Source organism: Myxine glutinosa, chromosome 4, assembly GCF_964187855.1.
Source record: "Myxine glutinosa chromosome 4, kmMyxGlut1.1, whole genome shotgun sequence".
Lineage (NCBI taxonomy): Eukaryota > Metazoa > Chordata > Myxini > Myxiniformes > Myxinidae > Myxine > Myxine glutinosa.
Genome location: NC_136264.1, coordinates 132,849,359 through 132,871,671, shown reverse-complemented (window position 1 = coordinate 132,871,671; position 22,313 = coordinate 132,849,359). Strand labels below are relative to the sequence as shown.

The 22,313-nt window shown below is 43.7% G+C and overlaps 1 protein-coding gene across 2 annotated transcripts in view; it reads right to left on the bottom strand.

Annotated features, from left to right (window-relative positions):
- The window catches only part of SUPT6H (SPT6 homolog, histone chaperone and transcription elongation factor), a 163,235-nt gene that overhangs the window by 48,221 nt on the left and 92,701 nt on the right, over positions 1 to 22,313 (bottom strand). For both annotated transcript variants that reach the window (XM_068113463.2, XM_068113464.2), the window contains exons 21-26: positions 14,824 to 14,959; positions 14,527 to 14,661; positions 2,776 to 2,943; positions 2,092 to 2,219; positions 1,738 to 1,945; positions 1,473 to 1,620 (exon numbers count right to left, since the gene is read on the bottom strand). In XM_068113463.2, coding sequence (XP_067969564.1) covers positions 1,473 to 1,620; positions 1,738 to 1,945; positions 2,092 to 2,219; positions 2,776 to 2,943; positions 14,527 to 14,661; positions 14,824 to 14,959 — 923 coding nt within the window. The remainder of the gene's footprint in view (positions 1 to 1,472; positions 1,621 to 1,737; positions 1,946 to 2,091; positions 2,220 to 2,775; positions 2,944 to 14,526; positions 14,662 to 14,823; positions 14,960 to 22,313) is intronic.

Here is a 22,313-nt window from a genome sequence, read left to right as displayed (position 1 = left end):
AGTGACACAAGTGGAAGTGACACAAGTGGAAGTGACACAAGTGGAAGTGACACAAGTGGAAGTGACACAAGTGGAAGTGACACAAGTGGAAGTGACACAAGTGGAAGTGACACAAGTGGAAGTGACACAAGTGGAAGTAACACAAGTGGAAGTGACACAAGTGGAAGTGACACAAGTGGAAATGACACAAGTGGAAGTGACACAAGTGGAAGTGACACAAGTGGCAGTGACACAAGTGGAAGTGACACAAGTGGAAGTGACACAAGTGGAAGTGACACAAGTGGAAGTGACACAAGTGGAAGTGACACAAGTGGAAGTGACACAAGTGGAAGTGACATGGTGCAATGATCCAACTTGGAGTGCGCAAGCATTGCAGGGCAAATGACACTACTTAACGAGATTGCTCCGTAGATGTGTTGCGGTGATAGTTGAAATGAAAGAGCTAAACAAACAAAACAATACAAGGTCACCTCCATTTCCAAAAGACGAGCAGAGGCAACAATTTGTTGGCATTTTTTTGTATAAAAAGTCCAGGCTGGTGGAACAACTACAACACAAAGTTAATCAGGACACAACAACAAAAGGAACAGCAGAAAGAGGGAGGGCAACATCGACAGTAGGGTTGAGGGACCCAAGCAGGGACAAATAAGGGATGCGGGGAGGAATGAGGGGTAGGGGAGCACACACGGGGTGGACAAGGTGGATACAGAAGATTTTTGGAGCGAGGAGGGGAAATAGGATAATGTTGAGGAGGCCAAAAGGCCAATACTTGGGAGAAAAGACGTGGAATGAGGAACACAACATCAAACCAGACAGAATTTGCATGCCAGCAATCTGAGGAGTCGACATTGAGCACCATGAAAATGAATTCAACATTACAGCATAACAAGGTACAATTTAACAGGGAAAATTGGACGAAAACACAAAGAGCAACACAGGGACATTTTGGCACACACCTTACATTTGCTTTGGAACACAGCAATAGAGCAGACTAGATCCAAAAAACTCATTATATTCGAAGACTAGTTGTGGCCAAAACCAAACCTGTCCCAGCAAATATCCAAGCACAAAATACCGACCAAATTAACCCAGTGAAATGAATTCCATGAAAATGACACCATGAAAAAAAACAGCACCATGAAAATGAATTCAACATTACAGCATAACAAGGTACAATTTAACAGGGAAAATTGGACGAAAACACAAAGAGCAACACAGGGACATTTTGGCACACACCTTACATTTGCTTTGGAACACAGCAATAGAGCAGACTAGATCCAAAAAACTCATTATATTCGAAGACTAGTTGTGGCCAAAACCAAACCTGTCCCAGCAAATATCCAAGCACAAAATACCGACCAAATTAACCCAGTGTACCGAGTGTGTGACCCAGTGACCCAGTGTACCGAGTGTTCCAATTCCTGACGCCAAAGGTGCGATATACATGCTGCAGGCCTCAGCCCTTTCCTTACCCACATAGAAAGTTTCTGGTGTCTCCTTGGTGAGCATGTTAAAAATTTCCTCTGGAGTGGGTGGGCGGAACGGCGTGCGGTGATCTTTATATCGACAGCTCAACTCTGCTCGGATGTCATATAATGTTACGCCCTTGTTTCCATAGCCCTACACAATCAGGAGGAAGCAATAAGAAAATCCTATGGGGGAGGTGGTTGGTTAAGCACGTATTTGAGTCCTTTGCAACAATCAGTTATCAACCCCCCACACAAATATCCACTCCACCTGTCTTTCCAGTTCCTCAGCGAAGGCATCCAAGTCTAGATCCTTGAGACGGTCAGGGTTGTCAAGTATCTCAACCAGCGCCTCTGCAGGGTTTGCACCTTCCGCAGCCTCATCGTATTCCAGTGCATCGACAGCCATCTTCCGAGCCCACTCATAAGTCTCCGGATGTATCCGTGAACCATCCAGAACCTCAATGTAGGCCTCAGTACTGAAAGGAGACATTTCGATGTAATTAACCTTTCACATTTTCAACAACGAGCATTTCTCAGACCTTCCTGACTTGCACTCATCCTCAAAACGAATGCCCTTTTATCCAAACCATGCACTACTCTCCATCTTCCCAAGCCCACTTGCCTGTCACCCAGAGCCGCCGTGTCGATACGGATAAATCCTGCGCAGTTTATGAACACAGTTGGTCCCATGTGACACGTGGTGACCAGCTGCGTACGATTCTCCAGCCGCTGGTTATTCTGCTTCAGAATCTGCTCAACGGTCAAAAAAAAATGGGGGGTGGGGAGGAGGGGTGTAATAAATAAATAAAAGAGGAAGTCTTTGAACAAAGCAAACTAGGAGGAAAAGTAAACATCAATCACTTTGGGGAGAAAAACAAATAACAAAATACTGCAAAAAGGACTTTGTACACTGAAAGCAAAATAATTATTCAGGATTGTCATAATAATTTGAACACACAAGAAGAGACAACAGTGAAATGCCAATGCACAATATTAAGCAATACTTCAATGTATGTTGTTTAAGTGATGTGGGTCTGTGTCAAATCTTCAGGAGACGATTTAGCCATACAGTCAGAGATGGGCTGTGAGGTTTTCATCTGCATGCTAATTGTACATTCAGGATTGAATCATGCACATCCAACATACATAATGAATAGACAAATAAGCTGAAGCAAATTGCTGCATACATGTCACTCCAGTGACTAAATGGACGAGTTACTGATCAAACAACAGAAAATACAAATAGGAGACTAACAGACGAGTGCATTACAATTAATGGGGTTGCACAAAAGGAAGATAAAATTACCTTGATGATGTGCGCAACTTTGCGTGGACCAAGGCCACAGATGTGCTGCAGCAGAGGTTGGATGTGCATGTGCACGAGGCAGCGGTTCAGGTCAACCCCGACCTCATTTACACGACTCACAAATTCCGAGTTCAGAGCCCACAGCAGGTCTTCCTTTACGATATGTTCCTGGTCGGAAATTGTACAACTTGCTGAACGCCTGCACGCACCTTCCGACTCAAATAAATATTCAAAAGTTTTCAAAAGCTTACATTTGCATAAACCCTGTTTTACTGTTAGCATGCCCAAACTGTTCAACGGAGCATGTCACCGGAGCTTGCACCATTACATAGTGTAGTAAAAGGCATATTTTTTTATAAACAGCTCATTAGGTTCATGGAAGAGTTGATCTATCTATTTTGATCGATTTTGAGTTGATCTATTTTGTCTGTTGATCTATTTCCTACAACAGTAGGAAATGATCCTATAGCCATCATTTCCTACAACAGTAGGAAATAGATGAACAGACAAAATGGGAGCAAAGGAAAAAAAAATGCGACAATGACCATGACATGTAACACAAGGAGAGGAAATGCAAGGAATGGGGGGAAAACAGAGTTTCAGTCGGTGTAGTACAGATCAGTACTGAAAATGGGAGAGATCATGAGCAGGTGTAGTAGAGTTCAGCAGTAAAAATGGGAGAGATCATGAGCAGGTGAAGTATAGCTCCGCAGTGAAAATGGGAGAGATCATCAGCAGGTGTTGTAGAGCTTAGCGGTGGAAATGGGAGAGATCATGAGCAGGCGAACCCGACGAGCGAATGTCCCGTAGATTAGTGCTTTTTGGTAAAGCACATCATCTCTACGTTTACAGAAAACAAAATGAAGCCTTCAAAGAAAAGAACACCTTCCCTACAGTCAAACATGGAGGAGGTTCAGTGATGTTTTGGGGTTGCTGTGCTGCCTCTGGCACTGGGTGCCTTGAATGTGTGCATGGCATCATGAAATCAGGAGATTACCAAGGCATTTTGGAGTGCAATGTTCAACCCAGTGTCAGAAAGCTGGGTCCCCGTCGAAGGTCATGGGTCTTGCAGCAGGATAATGACACCAAACACACTTCAAGAAGCACCCAGGAATGGTTCAAGACAAAACGCTGGACTGTTCTGAAGTGACCACCAATGAATCCAGATCTAAATCCCATTGAGCACCTGTGGTGAAATCTGAAAACAGCAGTTGGGAGAAGGCACCCTTCAAATCTGGGAGAACTGGAGCAGTTTGCACAAGAACAGTGGCCAACCTGCCAGTAGAGAGGTGCAGGAAGCTCATTCATGGCTACACGAAGCAATTGACTGCAGTTATTTTGTCCAAACACTGTACTACCAAATAGTAAGTCTTGGGTGTCAATAATTTTGTCAATGCCATTTCTTTTTATTTTCTGATTTAAAAGGATATATTAAATTCTGAATCAAAAACAACGGTTCTGTAATATTAACAGTGAAATAAATATTTTTGGCCACGACTGCATATGTGCATTTTTCTCTCTTCAGTTATTCTCATTTATAATTATTTATTACCTCCGCCACCAAAGGTGGATGGAGGTTGTTTTCACCCCTGTCTGTTTGTCCGTTTGTTTGTTTATGAAAAAGATATTTCAAAAAGTTATGGACGGATTCAGATGAAATTTGGCAGAGATGTAGCATATGTGACGAGGACAAAATTATTAGATTTTGGTGAAGATCTGGATTCGGATCCGGCTAGTAGAATTTTTAAAGTAATTCTTCACCTTTGGGAGATAGGGCCAAAAACAATACATAGCAGAATATCTTTAAATGTTGTGGACAGATTTGGGCGAAAATTGGTGTCGAGGTTGTGTGTGTGACAAAGACTATTGGATTCGATTTTGGTGAAGATCTGAATATGGATTCGGATACGATTTTAAATTATTTTAATTTATTTTATATTATAATTTAATTATGTATAATTGTATAAAATTATATGAATTATATCAAATTGATATGAAATGAAATTATATTAATTTATTTTATATTAATTCTATATTTATTATTTGATATAACTTATTAAACCCGTTTCAACATCAGTGTGTTGGTCTGTTACACGGTTCGTTAATTTGGCATTACAACTACAGGGCAAGTAAAAATTGCGGCCATTTGGAAATAAATTTTCCTTATTGGGTGTGATGTGAGGAAGAGCATCCGGCCACAAAAAAAAAAACATGCCATGGCAAATATGTCTTTTGGCGAAACGCTCATTAGGTGAATCATGGCTTTCACATGCAAGCATGGAAACGGCTGTAAAACGATGATGATGATGATAGGTATGGGTGTGTTTTAGGCACCTACAAAAAAATAGAAAAAACCCACTGATTTCTTCTTAATGCCAACAGGAATAGAACATCACCAGGTAATGCCGGGTACTCCTGCTAGTCCTGAATAAATGGGGAACCTATCACAACAACAGATTCTTGTTAAGAGTTTTCTTTATGCCGAAAACCGAAGCCAAGATCTGTTTGGCTCTCTCGGCGGATAGCGTACAGTCTCTTTCGACAGTCCTACACCAAATTGGAGGTCATGTGGGTGGTAAATTTGACCAGCTAACCACACAGCAGTCCAGTTACAATATTGTGATGGTTGTGAGCCTGGGGAAGACATTTGTAAACCCCTTTAATATATATATATAAAAATAACCACCTTTAGAGGCCATTTTTCCCCGCAAAGCGGGGGTTGGCCTTTTTCGGGAACCGTGGTTGTTGTTGTTTTTTGGTCCCCTTTTTGAAGCAATGTTTTACGGCCGGATGCCCTTCCTGACGCCAACCCTTTTTGCCGCCTTTAACGACAAACAGGGAATTACCAGTGAACTGGTACTCAATTAGCCGACCTCGGAAGGATGACAGGCTGAGTCAACCCCCCTGGCGTTAATTCAGCGATCGACCGGGATTCGAACCCAGGATCCTAGGATCCTAAGCCGGCACCCTGGCCGCTAGCCCAACACCACCCCTTTGGGGGAGAATAAAGCGCATTCACATAGGTTTAAAGCGAGTAATGCCTTAGCATTCCGTTTCGTGATTAAGAAGACATCGTTTTCATGGGGATAGATACAGTATGTATCATAAATGTGATTTAGAATAAGTTTATGTCTTTTCTTTTCTGCACATTCTTATCTTCAACCATTTCCTGCAAAATGCACACAAACTCGCATCAAATCGTCCCCACGTCCTTCCTTTAGCGGAAAAATGAGCGCAAGCTCAACGGAGGCTTCAGAAGAAAGCAGTCCATCAAGTCTGACAAGTGGGTACTAATCTCCAAGCCCCTCGTATTTCCCAGAAAGTAATCCCTGCAAGGGCCAGTTCCACCAATTGGGTGCCATTGTTCACTTGAAAGACGAGACCCCACCTATCATCACTAATGGGGGCCCTGACCGCCCAGGCAAGTCCTGCGCCAATGAGGGACAACAAAGGCGAAGAGTAAAGCCGAATTAATAAAGGAAGGAATGCACAGAGCTTATAGTCAGAATTTGTGGTACAGGACGGAGTGCTATTCCTCTCGCCGCACATCTCCACATGCATATAAACCTTTCTTTAAAACTACTTCACTTTTCCTACTTTCCTTTTTTTCATTTCTTGACATTCTTCCCATATTTCCTGGCTCTTTCCAATGCTTTCTTCCATACTTTCGATAACCCAGATATTGCCACGTTTCCACGGAGCCACCTCCTCAGGGCACGAGATTCCCGACAGCCACATGGTCCATCGTAGTTGGCTGGAGAACATCCAACGACCCCCTCATAACTGGGGAGATGACGGAGCACAGGAAGGAGTCCAGGATGGAGTACACAGGAGGCGAACCTGAACCGCCGAACAGTGGGCGATCACAGCTTTAACCGGGGTTGCAAACGGGTGTGTCGGGGTGTATAAAAGACCCCACACGACTTCTTTTTCACCACCATTGCTCACCAATCTCCCCACACTCTCTCTTTCATTCCTTCGGGTGTCTAGACCCATTTAACATAAAGGTGCTAAGTAATTTTTGTATATACGAGGGCAGGTATATCGTGTAGGGGATAAGAGGGAATGTACAGTTATAATAATAATAATAATAATAATGCATTTATTTTATATAGCGCTTTTCAGGAAGCCCAAAGACGCTTTGACAGAGTGCAAAACATAACGCATAGCAAAACATAAAGACAATTGCAAAAAAAGAAGAATCAATAGGGAAATATTCAAAGCACAAAGGAGGGAGAAGGAGAGGAGATAGTCAGGGGTTAGATGCTGTGGGTTAAATGTTGAATGCAGTGTTGAACAGGTGGGTCTTGAGTGATGTTTTGAATGTGGTGAGTGAGGAGGAGTCTCTGATGGTGTGAGGTAGCGAGTTCCAGAGGGTGGGAGCAGCGATGGAGAAGGCCCTGTCCCCCCAGGATCTAAATTTGGTCCGGATGGGGGGGGTCAGGAGGTTGGTACCAGCAGAGCGGAGGTTGCGGGTGGGAGTGTGTCTGGAGAGGAGGTCAGCCAGGTAGGATGGGGCCAGGTTATGGAGGGCTTTGTAGGTCAAGAGGAGGATTTTGTACTGGATTCTCTGGGAGATGGGGAGCCAGTGAAGCTTGTAAAGGACGGGGGTGATGTGGTCACGGGTCCGGGAATGGGTGAGTAGACGGGCAGCGGAGTTCTGAATGTATTGGAGTTTATTGGTGATTGTTGAGGGTGAACCATAAAGGAGGCTATTGCAGTAGTCCAGACGGGAAGTGATGAAGGCGTGGATGAGGGTTTCTGCAGCCACAGAGGAGAGGGATGGACGGAGACGGGCGATGTTTTTCAGGTGGAAGAAGGCTGTCTTTGTGATCTGTTTAGTGTATTTGTCGAAGGAGAGGGTTTGGTCAAAGATGATGCCAAGATTCCGGATGTGAGGGGAGGTGGACACTGGGAAACCGTCGATGTTGAGGGCAAAGTTATGGGTGGACTTGGTGAGCGTTTTTGGGCCAATGATGATTATTTCAGATTTATCACAGTTAAGTTTGAGGAAGTTGATTTGAAGCCAGGATTTTATTTCAGTGATGCAGTTTGTCAGGATAGAGTGGGTGGCGGTGGAGATGGACTTGGTGGAGATGAAAAGCTGGATGTCATCGGCGAAGCAGTGGAATTGGAGACCATGACGGCGGATTAAGTGACCGAGGGGGGACAGGTAAAGGATAAAGAGGAGGGGGCCAAGAACTGAACCTTGGGGGACACCTTGGGGGAGGGGAGCAGTGGGGGATTTGCAGTTATTGATGGAGATGAACTGACGTCTGTCAGAGAGGTATGATTTAATCCAAGAGAGGGCAGTGCCGGTAATGTTAAAGGTGGTTTCAAGTCGGGTGAGGAGGATGGTGTGATCGATGGTGTCAAAGGCAGCGCTGAGGTCGAGGAGGATGAGAATGTTGAGGTTGCCAGCATCAGAGGAGAGGAGAAGGTCGTTGGTGATTTTGAGGAGAGCAGTTTCAGTACTGTGGTTGGACCGGAATCCGGATTGGAATGTTTCATACAGGTTATTGGCAGAGAGGTGATGCTTGAGTTGAGTGGCTACAGCGCGTTCCAAAACCTTTGACAGAAAGGGTAGGTTGGAGATGGGTCTGAAGTTATTTAGGGTGTCAGGGTTTAGTCCAGGTTTTTTCAGAATGGGGGTAACAGCAGCAATTTTGAGGGATGGTGGGACGATGCCTGTAGACAGGGAGGAGTTTATTGTTGCAATGATAAGTGGAGAAAGAGCAGGAAGGGAGGCCTTGACAAAGCTGGAGGGGATGGGGTCAAGAGTGCAGGTGGCAGTTTTCATTCCGATGAGGAGTTCAGAGAGGTCAGTAGGGGAGACTGGGGAGAATTGAGACAGGGGATGGCAGGATAAGGGGGGGCAGGTGGTTTGAGGGGGAGCGGGTGCGGCGGTGGTCAAGCTGTTGTAGATGTTTTCAATTTTGCGTTGGAAGAATGAAAGAAAGGAGATGCAGTTGTCTATTGTGAATGACTGGGTGGTGGTGTTCAGGGGGCTGAGGAGTTTGTTTATTGTAGAGAAGAGTGCTTTTGGGTTTCCGGAGCCAGAGTGGATAATTTGAGAGTAGTAGGCGGAGCGGGCGCGGGAGAGGGCATCTTTATAGTGTTGTATGTGGTCCTTGTAGGCCTGGGAGTGAACTGTGAGACCTGTTTTATTGCGGAGTCTTTCAAGTTGGCGAGCACGAGTTTTCATTAGGCGGAGCTCAGGGGTAAACCAGGGAGCAGAATGGGTGAAAGAAACTGTTTTGGTTTTTATAGGCGCAATTTGGTCAAGGCAGGAAGAGAGAGTGTGGTTGTAGTAGTCAGTGAGGTCAGAAGGGGTGTGGAGGTCAACGAAGGGAGAAGTGGACATTTTTTCAGAGAGGGTCGATGAGAATGAGGCAGGTGAAAAAGCGTTTAGCTTACGGAAGTTGATAGTGCGATAATGCCTTGGTGCTGGGGTGGGGATGTTGATGGTCAAAGTGATGGCTAGGTGGTCAGAGAGAGTGAGGTCGGAGCCAGAGAGATGGTGCAAAATTAGTCCAGTAGAGCAGACAAGGTCCAAAATGTGACCACGGTTATGGGTAGGAAAGTTGACATGTTGAGTGAGGTTAAAGCAGGTGAGTAAATCAGTGAAGTCAGTGGTTAGCGTGGAGTCAGTGGAGTCCATGTGGATATTGAAATCACCAAGGAGGAGGATTGAGGGGGAGAGGGAACATAGCTGGGTCAGAAAGTAGGAGAAGTCAGACAGGAATGATGGGTGTGGTTTGGGAGGGCGGTAGACAACAGCCATGACTGACTGTGTGTGACCAGAGAGTTTAAAAGCCAGGTGTTCAAATGATGGAGCAGATGAGATGGAGATGAGGTTGGTCTTGATGTCTTGTCGGTGAATAACGGCAATTCCACCACCTCGGCCCTCCGAGCGTGGTTTATTGATGTAAGAATATCCATTGGGTGTGGTGAGGTTGAGCGTGTAGTAGTCCAGTGGTTGTTGCCAGGTCTCAGTGAGACAGAGAAAGTCCAGTTTATTTTCCAGGATGTAGTCGTTCAGGATGAGGCATTTGTTGTTGAGGGACCGGGTATTGAACAGGGTGAGCTTGATGTTGTTTTGTACGGCGGGTATGAATCCAGGTGATTTGGCCAGGGTTCGCAGACAGTTCCTTCATATAGTATTCACACCTCTTTACTTTTTTCACATTTTGTTGTGTTACAGCCTGAAATGAAAGTCGATTCATTTGAGATTTTTAAACACTGATCTACACACGATACCCCATAATGTCAAAGTGGAATTTTATTTTTGAATTTTTGACAAAATAATTAAACATGAAATACAGAAATATCTCATTTGCATAAGTATTCAACCCCGAGTCAATACTTCATAGAAGCGCCTTTGGCAGCGATTACAGCTTCGAGTCTTCTTGGGTATGTCTGTATCAGCTTTGCATATCTGGATTTTGGGGGTTTCTCCAATTTTTCCTTGCAGATTTGCTCAAGCTCTGTCAAGTTGGATGGGGAGCGTCGGTGAACAGCAATCTTAAAGTCTTTCCACAGATTCTTAATAGGATTCAAGTCTGGACTTTGGCTGAGCCACTCAAGGACTTTCACATTCTTGTTCTGAAGCAATTTCCAGTGTTGCTTCAGCTGTCTGCTTGGGGTCATTGTCCTGTTGGAATGTAAATCTTTGCTGCAGTCTAAGGTCTTTTGCACTCTGAAGCAGGGTCTCCTCAAGGATTTGCCTGCATTTGGCTCCATTCATTGTTCCCTATATCCTTAAAAGCCTCCCTGTCCCTACCGCTGAAAAGCATCTCCATGGCATTATTCTGCCCCCACCATACTTCATGGTAGGGATGGTGTTAGATGGGTGAGGAGCTGGGCTTGGTTTCCACCAGACATAGCGCTTTTCATTCAGACCAAACAGTTCAATTTTCGTCTCATCAGACGACATAATCTTTTGCCTCATGCTCTTTTCACGTGCCTTTTTGCAAACTCCAGCAGTGCTGTCATGTGCGTTTTTCTCAGAAGTAGCTTCCGTCTGGCCACTCTCCCGCAAAGCCTATATTTGTGAAGTGACTGTTGTCCTTCCGGCATGTTCTGCCCTCTCAGCCAAGGAACTCTGTAGTTCTGTCAGAGTGGTTATTGGGTTATTGGTCACTTCCCTGACAAAGGTCCTTCTTCCCCGGTTACTCGGTTTGGTCAGATAGCTAGCTCGAGGAAGTGTCTGGGTAGTTACATACTGAGTAACCGGGGAAGAAGGACCTTTGTCAGTGAAGTTTCCTAACGATTGAGCTCACTGTGCACTTGGGCACTTTCAACACTCTAGAAAATATTTTATACCATTCCCCAGGTCTATGCTTCCTCACAATTCTATCTCGGAGTTCTACGGACAGTTCCTTGGACTCCATGGTAGTTTCTGCATGTACTGTCAACTGTGGGACCTCATATAGAAAGGTTTGTTTCTTTCTAAATCATATTCAGTCAATTGAATTGGCCACTGGTGGACTCCAATCAGGCTGTAGATATCTCAAAGATGATCAAAGGAAATTTGATGCACCTGAGTTCAATTTGGAGTGTCATAGCAAAGGGGTTGAATACTTATTGACTAAAGACATTTCAGCTTTTCATTTTAAATTATATTGCAGAAATTCCCAAAAATAATTTTCATAATTTTTTTTTTTCCAAAAGAGTCAAGGGGTACCAAAGAAAAGTCAAGAAAAGAAAGGAAAGGAAAAGGGTAAAAAGTAAAGAAAAAGTCAAGGGGTGTGAATACTTTCTGAAGGCACTATATATATGTGCCTGTGCATTTATTAATATTGTCACTTCTACGCTGTAGTTTAGACCTCAGGTGGACAGATGACCAAATCGAGCTTTAACTCCGAGGCGTATACCCAATTGATGGCGGTACCTTTTGCACGCGCGGGGGTGGTGGTGGAGGGTAGCGAGGTCCTTATCTGTACGGACGGACACGACTGGGGTTTATTCAGCGAACCCACGAACGAATAAACGTACAAGACGGGCAAATTAACAAGGCAACAAATGAAATGCAACAAATAATGGTTTAATGAAAATAATGCAAAGGAACAACAAGAGATAAGGTAAAATCTAATTCCTAAATGAGGGACCCTCCACTCGGACCCTTATACAGACAGGGATGATGAAATAAAAATAACATGTAGTGTGGTGCGTTGGCTGATACTCCGCCTGGTGTCCTTGAGTGTCTCGGAACCACCGCACAAGATGGCGCGGTCGCACTCAAAGCACCCACGGACCCGCGGAGCGACGGCCAAACTCCCTCCTCCTCCGATCGGCCCATGCTCCAAAAGCTCCGATGTTTCTCTCGTGCGCACATGGCACGAAGCGCAGGTGTCACGAAGCCAGCACGAAAGAGAGGGAAAATATGCGGCCGCTTCCACCAACGCCAGAACAGAGAGAGATAGGGAAGTGCGACCGCTTGCAATCAAACCCAGGACAGAGAGAAAGTGTGACTTCTTGCAATGAAACCCAGCACAAGAGAGAATGCAAAATGCGTCCTTCATGTGAGGAACAGAGAGAACAGGAAGTGCGACCGCTCGTACCGAGAGCCCGGGCCAAGAGAGAGAGAGAAAATGGCGAGACTTTTCCTTTTTACTTCTCGGTCTTGAACGTTCTCTCTGACGTCACACTCACTCCAATCACCGATCGCCACCCGCTCACCCCATCGTCTTCGGGGCGTGGCCTCACGGCCACTCTTTGCGCCCATCGAGACGATTCAGCTAGGTGGTGTAATCGCGTCTGGGTATCGTCGGTGCTTGTGTTATTGGCAATTACGTGCCGATCGCATGGCTGGCCGAGTGTGCTTTATAAGAATGAAGGGAAAAATCACAAGGGCAATTTAAACACTGGGAATTTATCCATAGGCCCTAGCAAATTAGCATAGATCCACCCCTCGCATGGAGACACATAACGCTTACACGGACATCCGGCCCTGACTTAGATACATGAGGTTTCTTCTTTGTGACATTCGGAGCACACTACTCTATACAATCCTACCTCGACTACGGTATTTCATTACCTACACGATACCCGATACGATCATTACCTACATTACTACATTACCTTCATACACATAACCATATCGCTTGCCTTGCCTTTTGTGAATTATTTCACCAATTCCCATTTTGAATTTCCCAACCACCATTTCTCTTGCCATTGTCCCGCTTTTATAATAAATTAATGAAAGAGTTGATATCGAGTCTCGACTTATCCTGCTCCGGCTTGATCTGAGAAAGTGCCCCTGGGGCAATTGACCCAAGTGAATAGTCAGTCTGATAGACGATAGGGTGTGGCGCATAAGGCTGGTTTGCTCGGTCAACAAGCGTTACGCCTAGGTCCCCTGTCGGTGAAGTGATGCGAGTTGACAAAGTGGGAGACGCAAGGCGGCCATCTTGGATTTTGACGTGGCGACCCAATTTTCAATAGCGTTCTTCCTTATGCCTAGATACACCCACACACCAGATTCGAAGTTGGTACTTCGCTTATTTTTCAAGATATTCCGCTCACAAGGTTCAGACATACATGGCGGTGGCCATCTTGGATTTTGACGTGGCGACCCAATTTTCAATAGGGTTCTTCCTTATGCCTAGATACACCCACACACCAGATTATAAGTTGGTACTTCGCTTATTTTTCAAGATATTTCGCTCACAAGGTTCAAACATATATATATATGGTGGCGGCCATCTTGGATTTTGACGTGGCGACCCAATTTTCAATAGCGGTCTTCCTTATGCCGAGATACACCCACACACCAAATTAGAAGTTGGTACTTCGCTTATTTTTCAAGATATTCATCTCACAAGTTTCAGACATACATGGCGGCGGCCATCTTGGATTTTGACGTGGCGACCCAATTTTCAACAGCGTTCTTCCTTGTGTCTAGATACACCCACACACCAGATTAGAAGTTGGTACTTCGCTTATTTTTCAAGATATTCAGCTAACAAGGTTCAGACATACATGGCATCAGACATACATGGTGGCGGCCATCTTGAATTTTGACGTGGGTTGCATCCACACACCAAATTCGAATGCGGTCCTTCGCTTACGCACGCACGCACACACGCCCGCACGCACGCACGGACGGACGGACGGACACATGGACGGAGGGGAAAACCATAGTCCCCCTTTCGCTCCGCGGTGCGACGGGGGACAATTAATAGCAGTTATGTAGTCGCAGGCATCGTTTCCCATCTGCTTCATTCATCTCAAAGAAACGGTAAACCGACCCTGGGCACAAAGATCAGCCAGAGTTGAGTGTTGTAGATGGCGTCTGTGGTCTTTTGATAGACATGCCGGCCTTTTGGAGTTATCCGACCCGTGTCCATGACAATATATAATGCTGAATATCAGAAATGAGAAACGTAAGCTGCAGTTATGACTAAAATCCAACAACCCAATAGCAATAGCTCGTTATATTTACATAGGAGTCACAATCAAATATTTCGAGTCATTTTTGCAACAATACCGATGCTCTTTCCTCATTACCAACCAAGATGATCGTGAGTACGAGCTACAAACATCGAGCTCTTTCACAAGTTTGATAATTAATAATAATCAATCCTTCAGGGTTATTATTCAGTATAGTGAACATTTTTTCATTTGAAATTTTCTGCTGTCATCAGCTTGAGAACCCTCTGGTGAAGACATTCAGGATAGTGAACATATAACCATGATGGAGGATACTTAATAGATGGTGAAAAGTGTAGTCATGTCACAAAATGGTACCTGTAGTGGATGCAGTTTGAGGCACAACACATCCTCCCCCTGGCAAACTTGAGCAAACTCTCCAAGAGGGTCCTGCAGGCGCCGTGCCAATGAAACAGCTTGTCGCAGCACAGGCGGGTACTCTCGGAACTCGGTCTAGTGAGGGGAGTGGAACAGCATTCTCAAAGATGAAAACAATGGATTTGTATACGTTTCACTCAAGGACAAAAGGGCATGAGTTAGAGAGTGCCTTGTTTCTCAGTACACGAAGCTCAAAATTAAGAAAGCTCAGGGGCGGGTGAAGCAGGAATACAGTACCTCTGCAGCTCGGCCATTCATGTACAGGATACTGAGATCTGTGGGGATTAATTCTACAGCAACTGGACTCCCAGCCTGCTCTTGCTCAGCATCAGAAACCACGCGTCGCACATCCTCAACAACCATCAGAGCATCTCTGCTCATCCACAAAAAGACAAACAAGCTATTAAGGCAATGCACACTTATGACTACCCACACAAACTCTGGGACATTTACAGATCACAACAAGCAAAACTATATAAACAGCAGATAATCATCAGGACAAATTCTAATAAAACTATAACGGCACTCAGAAGAGCGCATACCTCCGCCAGGTGAACAGTTTACGTTTTGTATCGCAGAGTAGACCAGAAAATCACAATACAAAATAATATTTAATCAAAATCATCCTTCCACAACTTTTTGTGATATCCTGCTATATTTATAAGTATATTATATATATTTATAAATTATATCTGCTACAAATATATTATATATGCTAATTATATATGCCACGACATAAATGCTACATATTTTATATACAGTGCATTCAGAAAGTATTCAGACCCCTTCACTTTTTTCACATTTTGTTATGTTGCAGCCTTATGCTGAAATCGGAGGCCTCTCCTCAGTGAAAAACACATGAAAGCCCACAGAATCTTGTTTCTCTCAGTCTGAGAGTCCTTTAGGTGCTTTTTTGCAAACTCCAAGCGGGCTTTCAAACCTTTCATGTGTCTTTCACTGAGGAGAGGCTTCCGTCTGGCCACTCTGCCATAAAGCCCAGATCGGTGGAGTGTTGCAGGGATGGTTGTCCTTCTGGAAGTTTCTCCGATCTCCACACAGGATCTCTGGAGCTCAGCCAGAGTGACCATCGGGTTCTTGGTCACCTCTCTTACCAAGGCCCTGCTCCCCCGATTGCTCAGTTTGGCTGGGCGGCCAGCTCTAGGAAGAGTCCTGGTTGTTCCAAACTTCTTCCATTTAAGAATTATGGAGGCCACTGTGCTCTTGGGAACCTTCAATGCTCAGAATTTTTTTTGTAGGCTTCCTCAGAACTGTGCCTCGACAAAATCCTGTCTCTGAGCTCTGCAGGCAGTTCCTTCGACCTCATGGCTTAGTTTTTGCTCTGATATGCATTGTCAGCTGTGAGACCTTATATAGACAGGTGTGTGCCTTTCCAAATCATGTCCAATCAATTGAATTTACCACAGGTGGACTCCAATCAAGGTGTAGAAACATCTCAAAGATGATCAAGAGAAATGGGAGGCACCTGAGCTAAGTTTCAAGTGTCATAGCAAAGGGTCTGAATACTTATCTAAATGTGATATTTCAGTTTTAATAAATTTGCAAAACTTTCTAAAATCCTGTTTTCTCTTTGTCATTATGGGGTATTGAGTGTAGATTGATGAGGGAAAAAATGAATTTAAACGATTTTAGCATAAGGCTGCAACATAACAAAATGTGAAAAACAGTGAAGGGGTCCGAATACTTTCTGAATGCACTGCATATATGCTACATATATATATATATATATACTACATATATATATATATATGCTACATATATATATATATATATATATGCTACATATATATATATATATATGCTACATATATATATATATGCTACATATATATATATATATATATGCTACATATATATATATATATATGCTACATATATATATATATATATGCTACATATATATATATATATGCTACATATATATATATATATGCTACATATATATATATATATATGCTACATATATATATATATATATATATGCTACATATATATATATATATATGCTACATATATATATATATATATGCTACATATATATATATATATATATATATGTATATGCTACATATATATATATATGCTACATATATATATATATATATGCTATATATATATACACAAAGAATTAAGTTAAGCACCCCCCCCGTTTTTTTACAACCTCGCACATTACAAGTTTGTTGTCGTCAAAACAGTGTAATATACCCATGATATTGCTATATTTTCTGGAGAAGTGATATTATGGTCACATAAAAACATAACAATCATGCCGTTTTCAATATTTTATTCTGAATAATTTAAGGTGAAATTTTTTGGGAATTTTAGGCATATTTTCACCTCAATTTAAGTATGGAGCTATAGGTCCATCACGGACAGTGTGGATGACGTTTATGTTTTCTAACGTACAGTCATTGTTCTGAGAAGACCTCTAGCGATCTTTGCGTCAATAACGTGTGTAGGACCCACGTGATCGGATCACTGACTCAACCCTACGTCTCATAGATCCTGTAAGCCGTCGTATGCGTTGCTGTGGCAGGTTGTTCCATTCCCGATGTAATGCACGTTCCAATTCATCCAGATTGGCTATTGGAGGGACCATCTTCGCAATTTGTCGTCCCAACATGTCCCAAACGTGCTCGAGGGGGTTCAGGTCAGGACTGTACGCAGGCCAGGGGATGGTTGTCACAGCACCTTGCTCCAGCAAGGCTCGGACGCGTCTCGCACGGTGAGGCCTGGCGTTGTCATCCATGAAGATGGGATTGACGCAAAGATCGCTTGAGGTCTTCTCAGAACAATGACTGTACGTTAGAAAACATAAACGTCATCCACACTGTCCGTGATGGACCTATAGCTCCATACTTAAATTGAGGTGAAAATATGCCTAAAATTCCCAAAAAATTTCACCTTAAATTATTCAGAATAAAATATTGAAAACGGCATGATTATTATGTTTTTATGTTATATATATATATATATATATATATATATATATATATATATATATTATATATATATATATATATATATATATATATATATATATATATATATATTATATATATATATATATATATATATATATATATATATATATATTATATATATATATATATATATATATATATATATATATATATATATATATATATATATATATATATATATATATATATATATGCTATATATATATATATATATATATATATGCTATATATATGCTATATATATATATATATATATATATATATATATATATATATATATATATATATATATTATATATATATGCTACATATATATATATATATATATATATGCTACATATATATATATATATGCTACATATATATATATATATGTATATATATATCTATATATATATATATGTATATATATATATATATATATATATATATGTATATATATATATATATATATATATATATATATATATATATATATATATATATATATATATATATATATATATATATATATATATATACAGTGGTACCTCGGCTTACGAGTTTAATCCGTTCCGTGACGGAGCTCGTAAGCCAAATCGCTCGTAAGTCAAAGCAAATTTTCCCATTCAAATGCATTGAAATGCTATTAATCCGTTCCAGCCTCAAAAAAAAAACACCAATTTTTTTTGTTAGGTGCTTTTAAATAACAAAAATGTACTTTATAAATAACAAATAATGTATAAACAAGCACGACCTCGTATATACTGTACATAATACAAGAGAATGTAAAGAAATAAACTGGTTTTATTAAGCAGAGGAGAAGAGCATGCCAGGTGAGGTGTGCGTGTTGTCGACTTGGCGAGGCAGTACGATCGTACTCCTTCTACGATATGTACGATTTTGAAGCAGAAGGAGTCCATAAAGGCTATAACGCCAGCCAAGGGCGTTACGATTATTTCAAAGCTCCGGACCTCTATCCATGAAGATATGGAGAAGTTGTTGTTTGTGTGGTTGAAGGAGAAGCAGCTCGCAGGAGATACCGTGACCGAGAGCATCATGTGTTTGAAAAGATTGAAACTCGGATATCGAGCACGGACCACGAGGTGTTTTTTCTTTTTTCTTAATCTCGGTTTCAGTGAACTTTTGCTCTGTGCTCACGTGTACTGTACCTGTACCTGTAATGGTACGTCAGAGGATGGCACCTGTTGTCATCATATTAAGTGCAAGATGTTCTGCATCGTAAGTTGGTACACCGTGGTCTTTCGGCGGTGTTTAAGCCGGCCGTCTTGGCTTCTGTCACCATTGGCATTGAGTCTTTCGATGTAGGTAGGTCGTTGTGTGCCGGTGCCTTGGCCGAATTCCTTCATTGCTGCATTGTTAGCTCACCTGGTTTTTTATACCACATCTTTGGTTATCGGACCAGCGAATGACGTCATCTCCAAAGTATGGCTTATTCTCACTTGTCTTGGACGATCTTCTACTTCTAGCCTTCCACCGTGCATTTGGTGTCCACTGTACTTACTGTACAGTGCCTGGTAAAATTGATGTAATGGGTTTTTGACCGTCAACGCCATGAACCGTCATGAACCGTCATGAACCGTCAACGCCATGAACCGCTAACACTCAAAAGCCCATTTATCGCGCCTTATAAAGCAAAACGCAAACCGAAAGCCATGCCTCTCAAGCGAGGCGTGCTTCCGTGGTCACGTGATCCACAGGTGTAGCTCATTATACCCGCACGCGCGACACGCTTTGGCGGTCACGTGACCAGCCACTCTGGAGGCGGGGATCCCCGCCGATGACGTCACCGGCTGGAGCAAGGAGATTCCTCGCTCATGTATTTCGACGATTGCGTGTTTTATATCCAAGCAGAGATGCTTTCACGGCAAGATAACCACGTGACCGGAACCGGAAGCCACAACCGGAAAATTCAAAAAAATTAATTTTTTGAGCTCGTACATCGGATCTCGGCTCGTATCCCAAAGCAACAAACCGCCCGAGCGACGGCTCGTATCCCGAAAAACTCGTACGTTGGGGCACTCGTAAGCCGAGGTACCACTGTATATATATATATATATATATATATATATATATATATATATATATATATATATATATATATATATATATATATTGTTACGGACACGACTTAGATGTTGCTTGACCGAGCGGAATGGCCGCCGTGTTCGCACAGTTTACCCGATTACACTCGAACGTTGGCCGAATCGCGCTACGCTAAATCAATGAAGGAAAGGACACAACGGCTGGGATAAATGCAACGACACAAGGGGTACAGTTCTCAAGACCTCCGGAGGAGGATATAATTGGTGATGCAGAAACGGGTAGATTACACGGTAAGAGGTAAAGCACAGAAAAGATGGGCACTTAGACACAGTCTTATCTATCCCCGACAGACCACAGACAAACGGGACAAGACTGACTTACACGGGGATTGATGGCAGGGAAGGACAGGCAGTCGATAGCACAAGGTGCACCTTGGCTCAGGGGCAGAATCAAACGCGGTCCGGTCCAGAGATGCGGGGAGGTATTCAGCGCTTGGAGGTGGCGTCTTCTCTCTCCGTGCTGAGGGCGCATCTGACGTCACCTCCCTCTTTCTGCGCATGCTCAGCGGGGAGTGACACACCCTCGGCTCGTTGTCTCCGCCCCAGATGGAATCGGTCCGCCGCTTCCATTGGGTGCGGGGGGTTACCGGGCTCCGCCCTTGACGAGGAGCTGACAGCGAGCCCCTGCGTGGTAACCCCGTCGGAGCACATGTTCAATGGCGGCTAACCAAGCCGGAGTGAGGACGCACACTCCCCGCGCCGCCGCCGCTGTTGTTGTTGTTGTTGTTGTTGTACCATGAGGAAGAGCTGCGGGGAGGTATTGGGAGGTCCTAAACTTTCTAACGGTGCCATACAATCACATTCTGGTGCAACGAAGAGTCAGAATTAATGGAAACGAGTCCTTAACTGACATAGACTAAGAATAACTAGCAAGATGTCCTATAGTTGTCTACGTGAGATGCGGTGGACCTGGATGCGACATTTAATGGGGGAAATAGGGGGAAGGTCGGGTCTACAGAGTGTTGTTTACAGAAAATGGGACTAGGGAATGGGGGATTGGGGATAGTTGGGAAGTATTGGGGAAATAGGGGAATATTTACAAGCGGATATGGATGGATCCAAATCCCATATCCGCAACATTGCACCCTTCTCTACCTCGGGGCGTCCCGAACCGATAAATTTTTACCTACGTTAGTGTGGCACTCAGATGTAGTTCCCTCTACTATTAACTCAACCCTGAGTGCGACAGTTTTACAGATGTTCACAATTGAGTAAATATGTCCCCCTGCGACGTTGCACCCTTCTCCTCACAGAAACACACCCACAGGATAACCGAATCGCGGAAAGAATCCTCAAACTAAACATACAGCCGGTAGGGAGCATTATTTACACAAGACTGATATTTACACTACGATCCAGGACCTGTTCTTTGAGGAACACATGCAGATGTTATGCATAGAGAGAGAGAGAGCACGCATGCCAGCATCGATACACCAACCCAAGAGTGCCCTGTGGCCCTACGGCCTTTAATAATGTGCAGAGCACCCCATCCAAGCACCAAAAGCACCACCCCATACATACAGTCAGCACCATCCGGTGCACCAATAAAGTGTTCATAGTCACCGGTGGTGTCGCAGCCGGCCGATGTTCTGCCGCTGGTCTTGCCTCCTCTTGGCCTTCTGGCTTCTTTAAAAATAAAGAAAGGCGCCAACCGCGTCCATTTCTGAATGGTGGCCGTCAGGGGGGCCAACTATAGTGGTTCACCTCTATGGCATAGGTGCCACGTTGACCCAGAGGTCCATCCACGGGTGGTGCTTGCCCGCAAAAGAACTGCGGTCCATGGTGGGCGGCCACAAAAATTGCGGTCCATATGGTGTATCGATCCAGGCAGCAAGCAGCGAAAGTACAGGCCCACAACTGCAGAGCCAGCACCTCTCTCTCCTCTCTCTCTGCCCCAAAGCCAGATCCTCGGAGGTGGGCGACAAAAGAAGAAGACAAGTGAGTAAGGTGGTAAGGGCGCAAAAGTGCACGCAATACAAGGTAATGCACACTGGGGGCACATGGGAACCAGGTGAGACAGGTACGTTCCTACCGTACGCCCCCCCCCGCCCCCCCCACCAGGTAACCTACATTGCCCCTCCCTTACCCCTTACTGTATCCACAAAACACAACACTACCCATAAACATCTACTTTACAAATCAACAAACGTCCCTACTGTCTTCCCCGTTCCTCCCATAAACCAAATTCGTCTTCTCTCCCTCCTAACCAATCAAATTTGCGATTTCCAACTCTCATCAAAATTTGCCATCTCCAACTCAACATCAAAATTTGCCATCACCAATTCATCATCAGTCCCTCCTAGGGAGGGAGAGATGGAATCACCCCAATGTCTCATCCACGTCGTGATGCGTCTCACAAATCCTCACAGCAATTCTCATTTCCTGCAACACAGAACAAAGAAAACACAGGTGTGGAGTCATCATCATCACCACAGGTAAGTGGCTGCGTATGGTGCGACAGGTTCATCAATCCTAACTATTTCCTAAATGACTTTAACAACTTTACATTACCCGGGGTCTTTCCCTGCCAATCCATTGGCCAACTTACACTATGGGTTCTAAAAACCAATTCCCATTGACCAAACTGTGGTGCTTCTCAATTTGGGGTCTCACTCCCCCG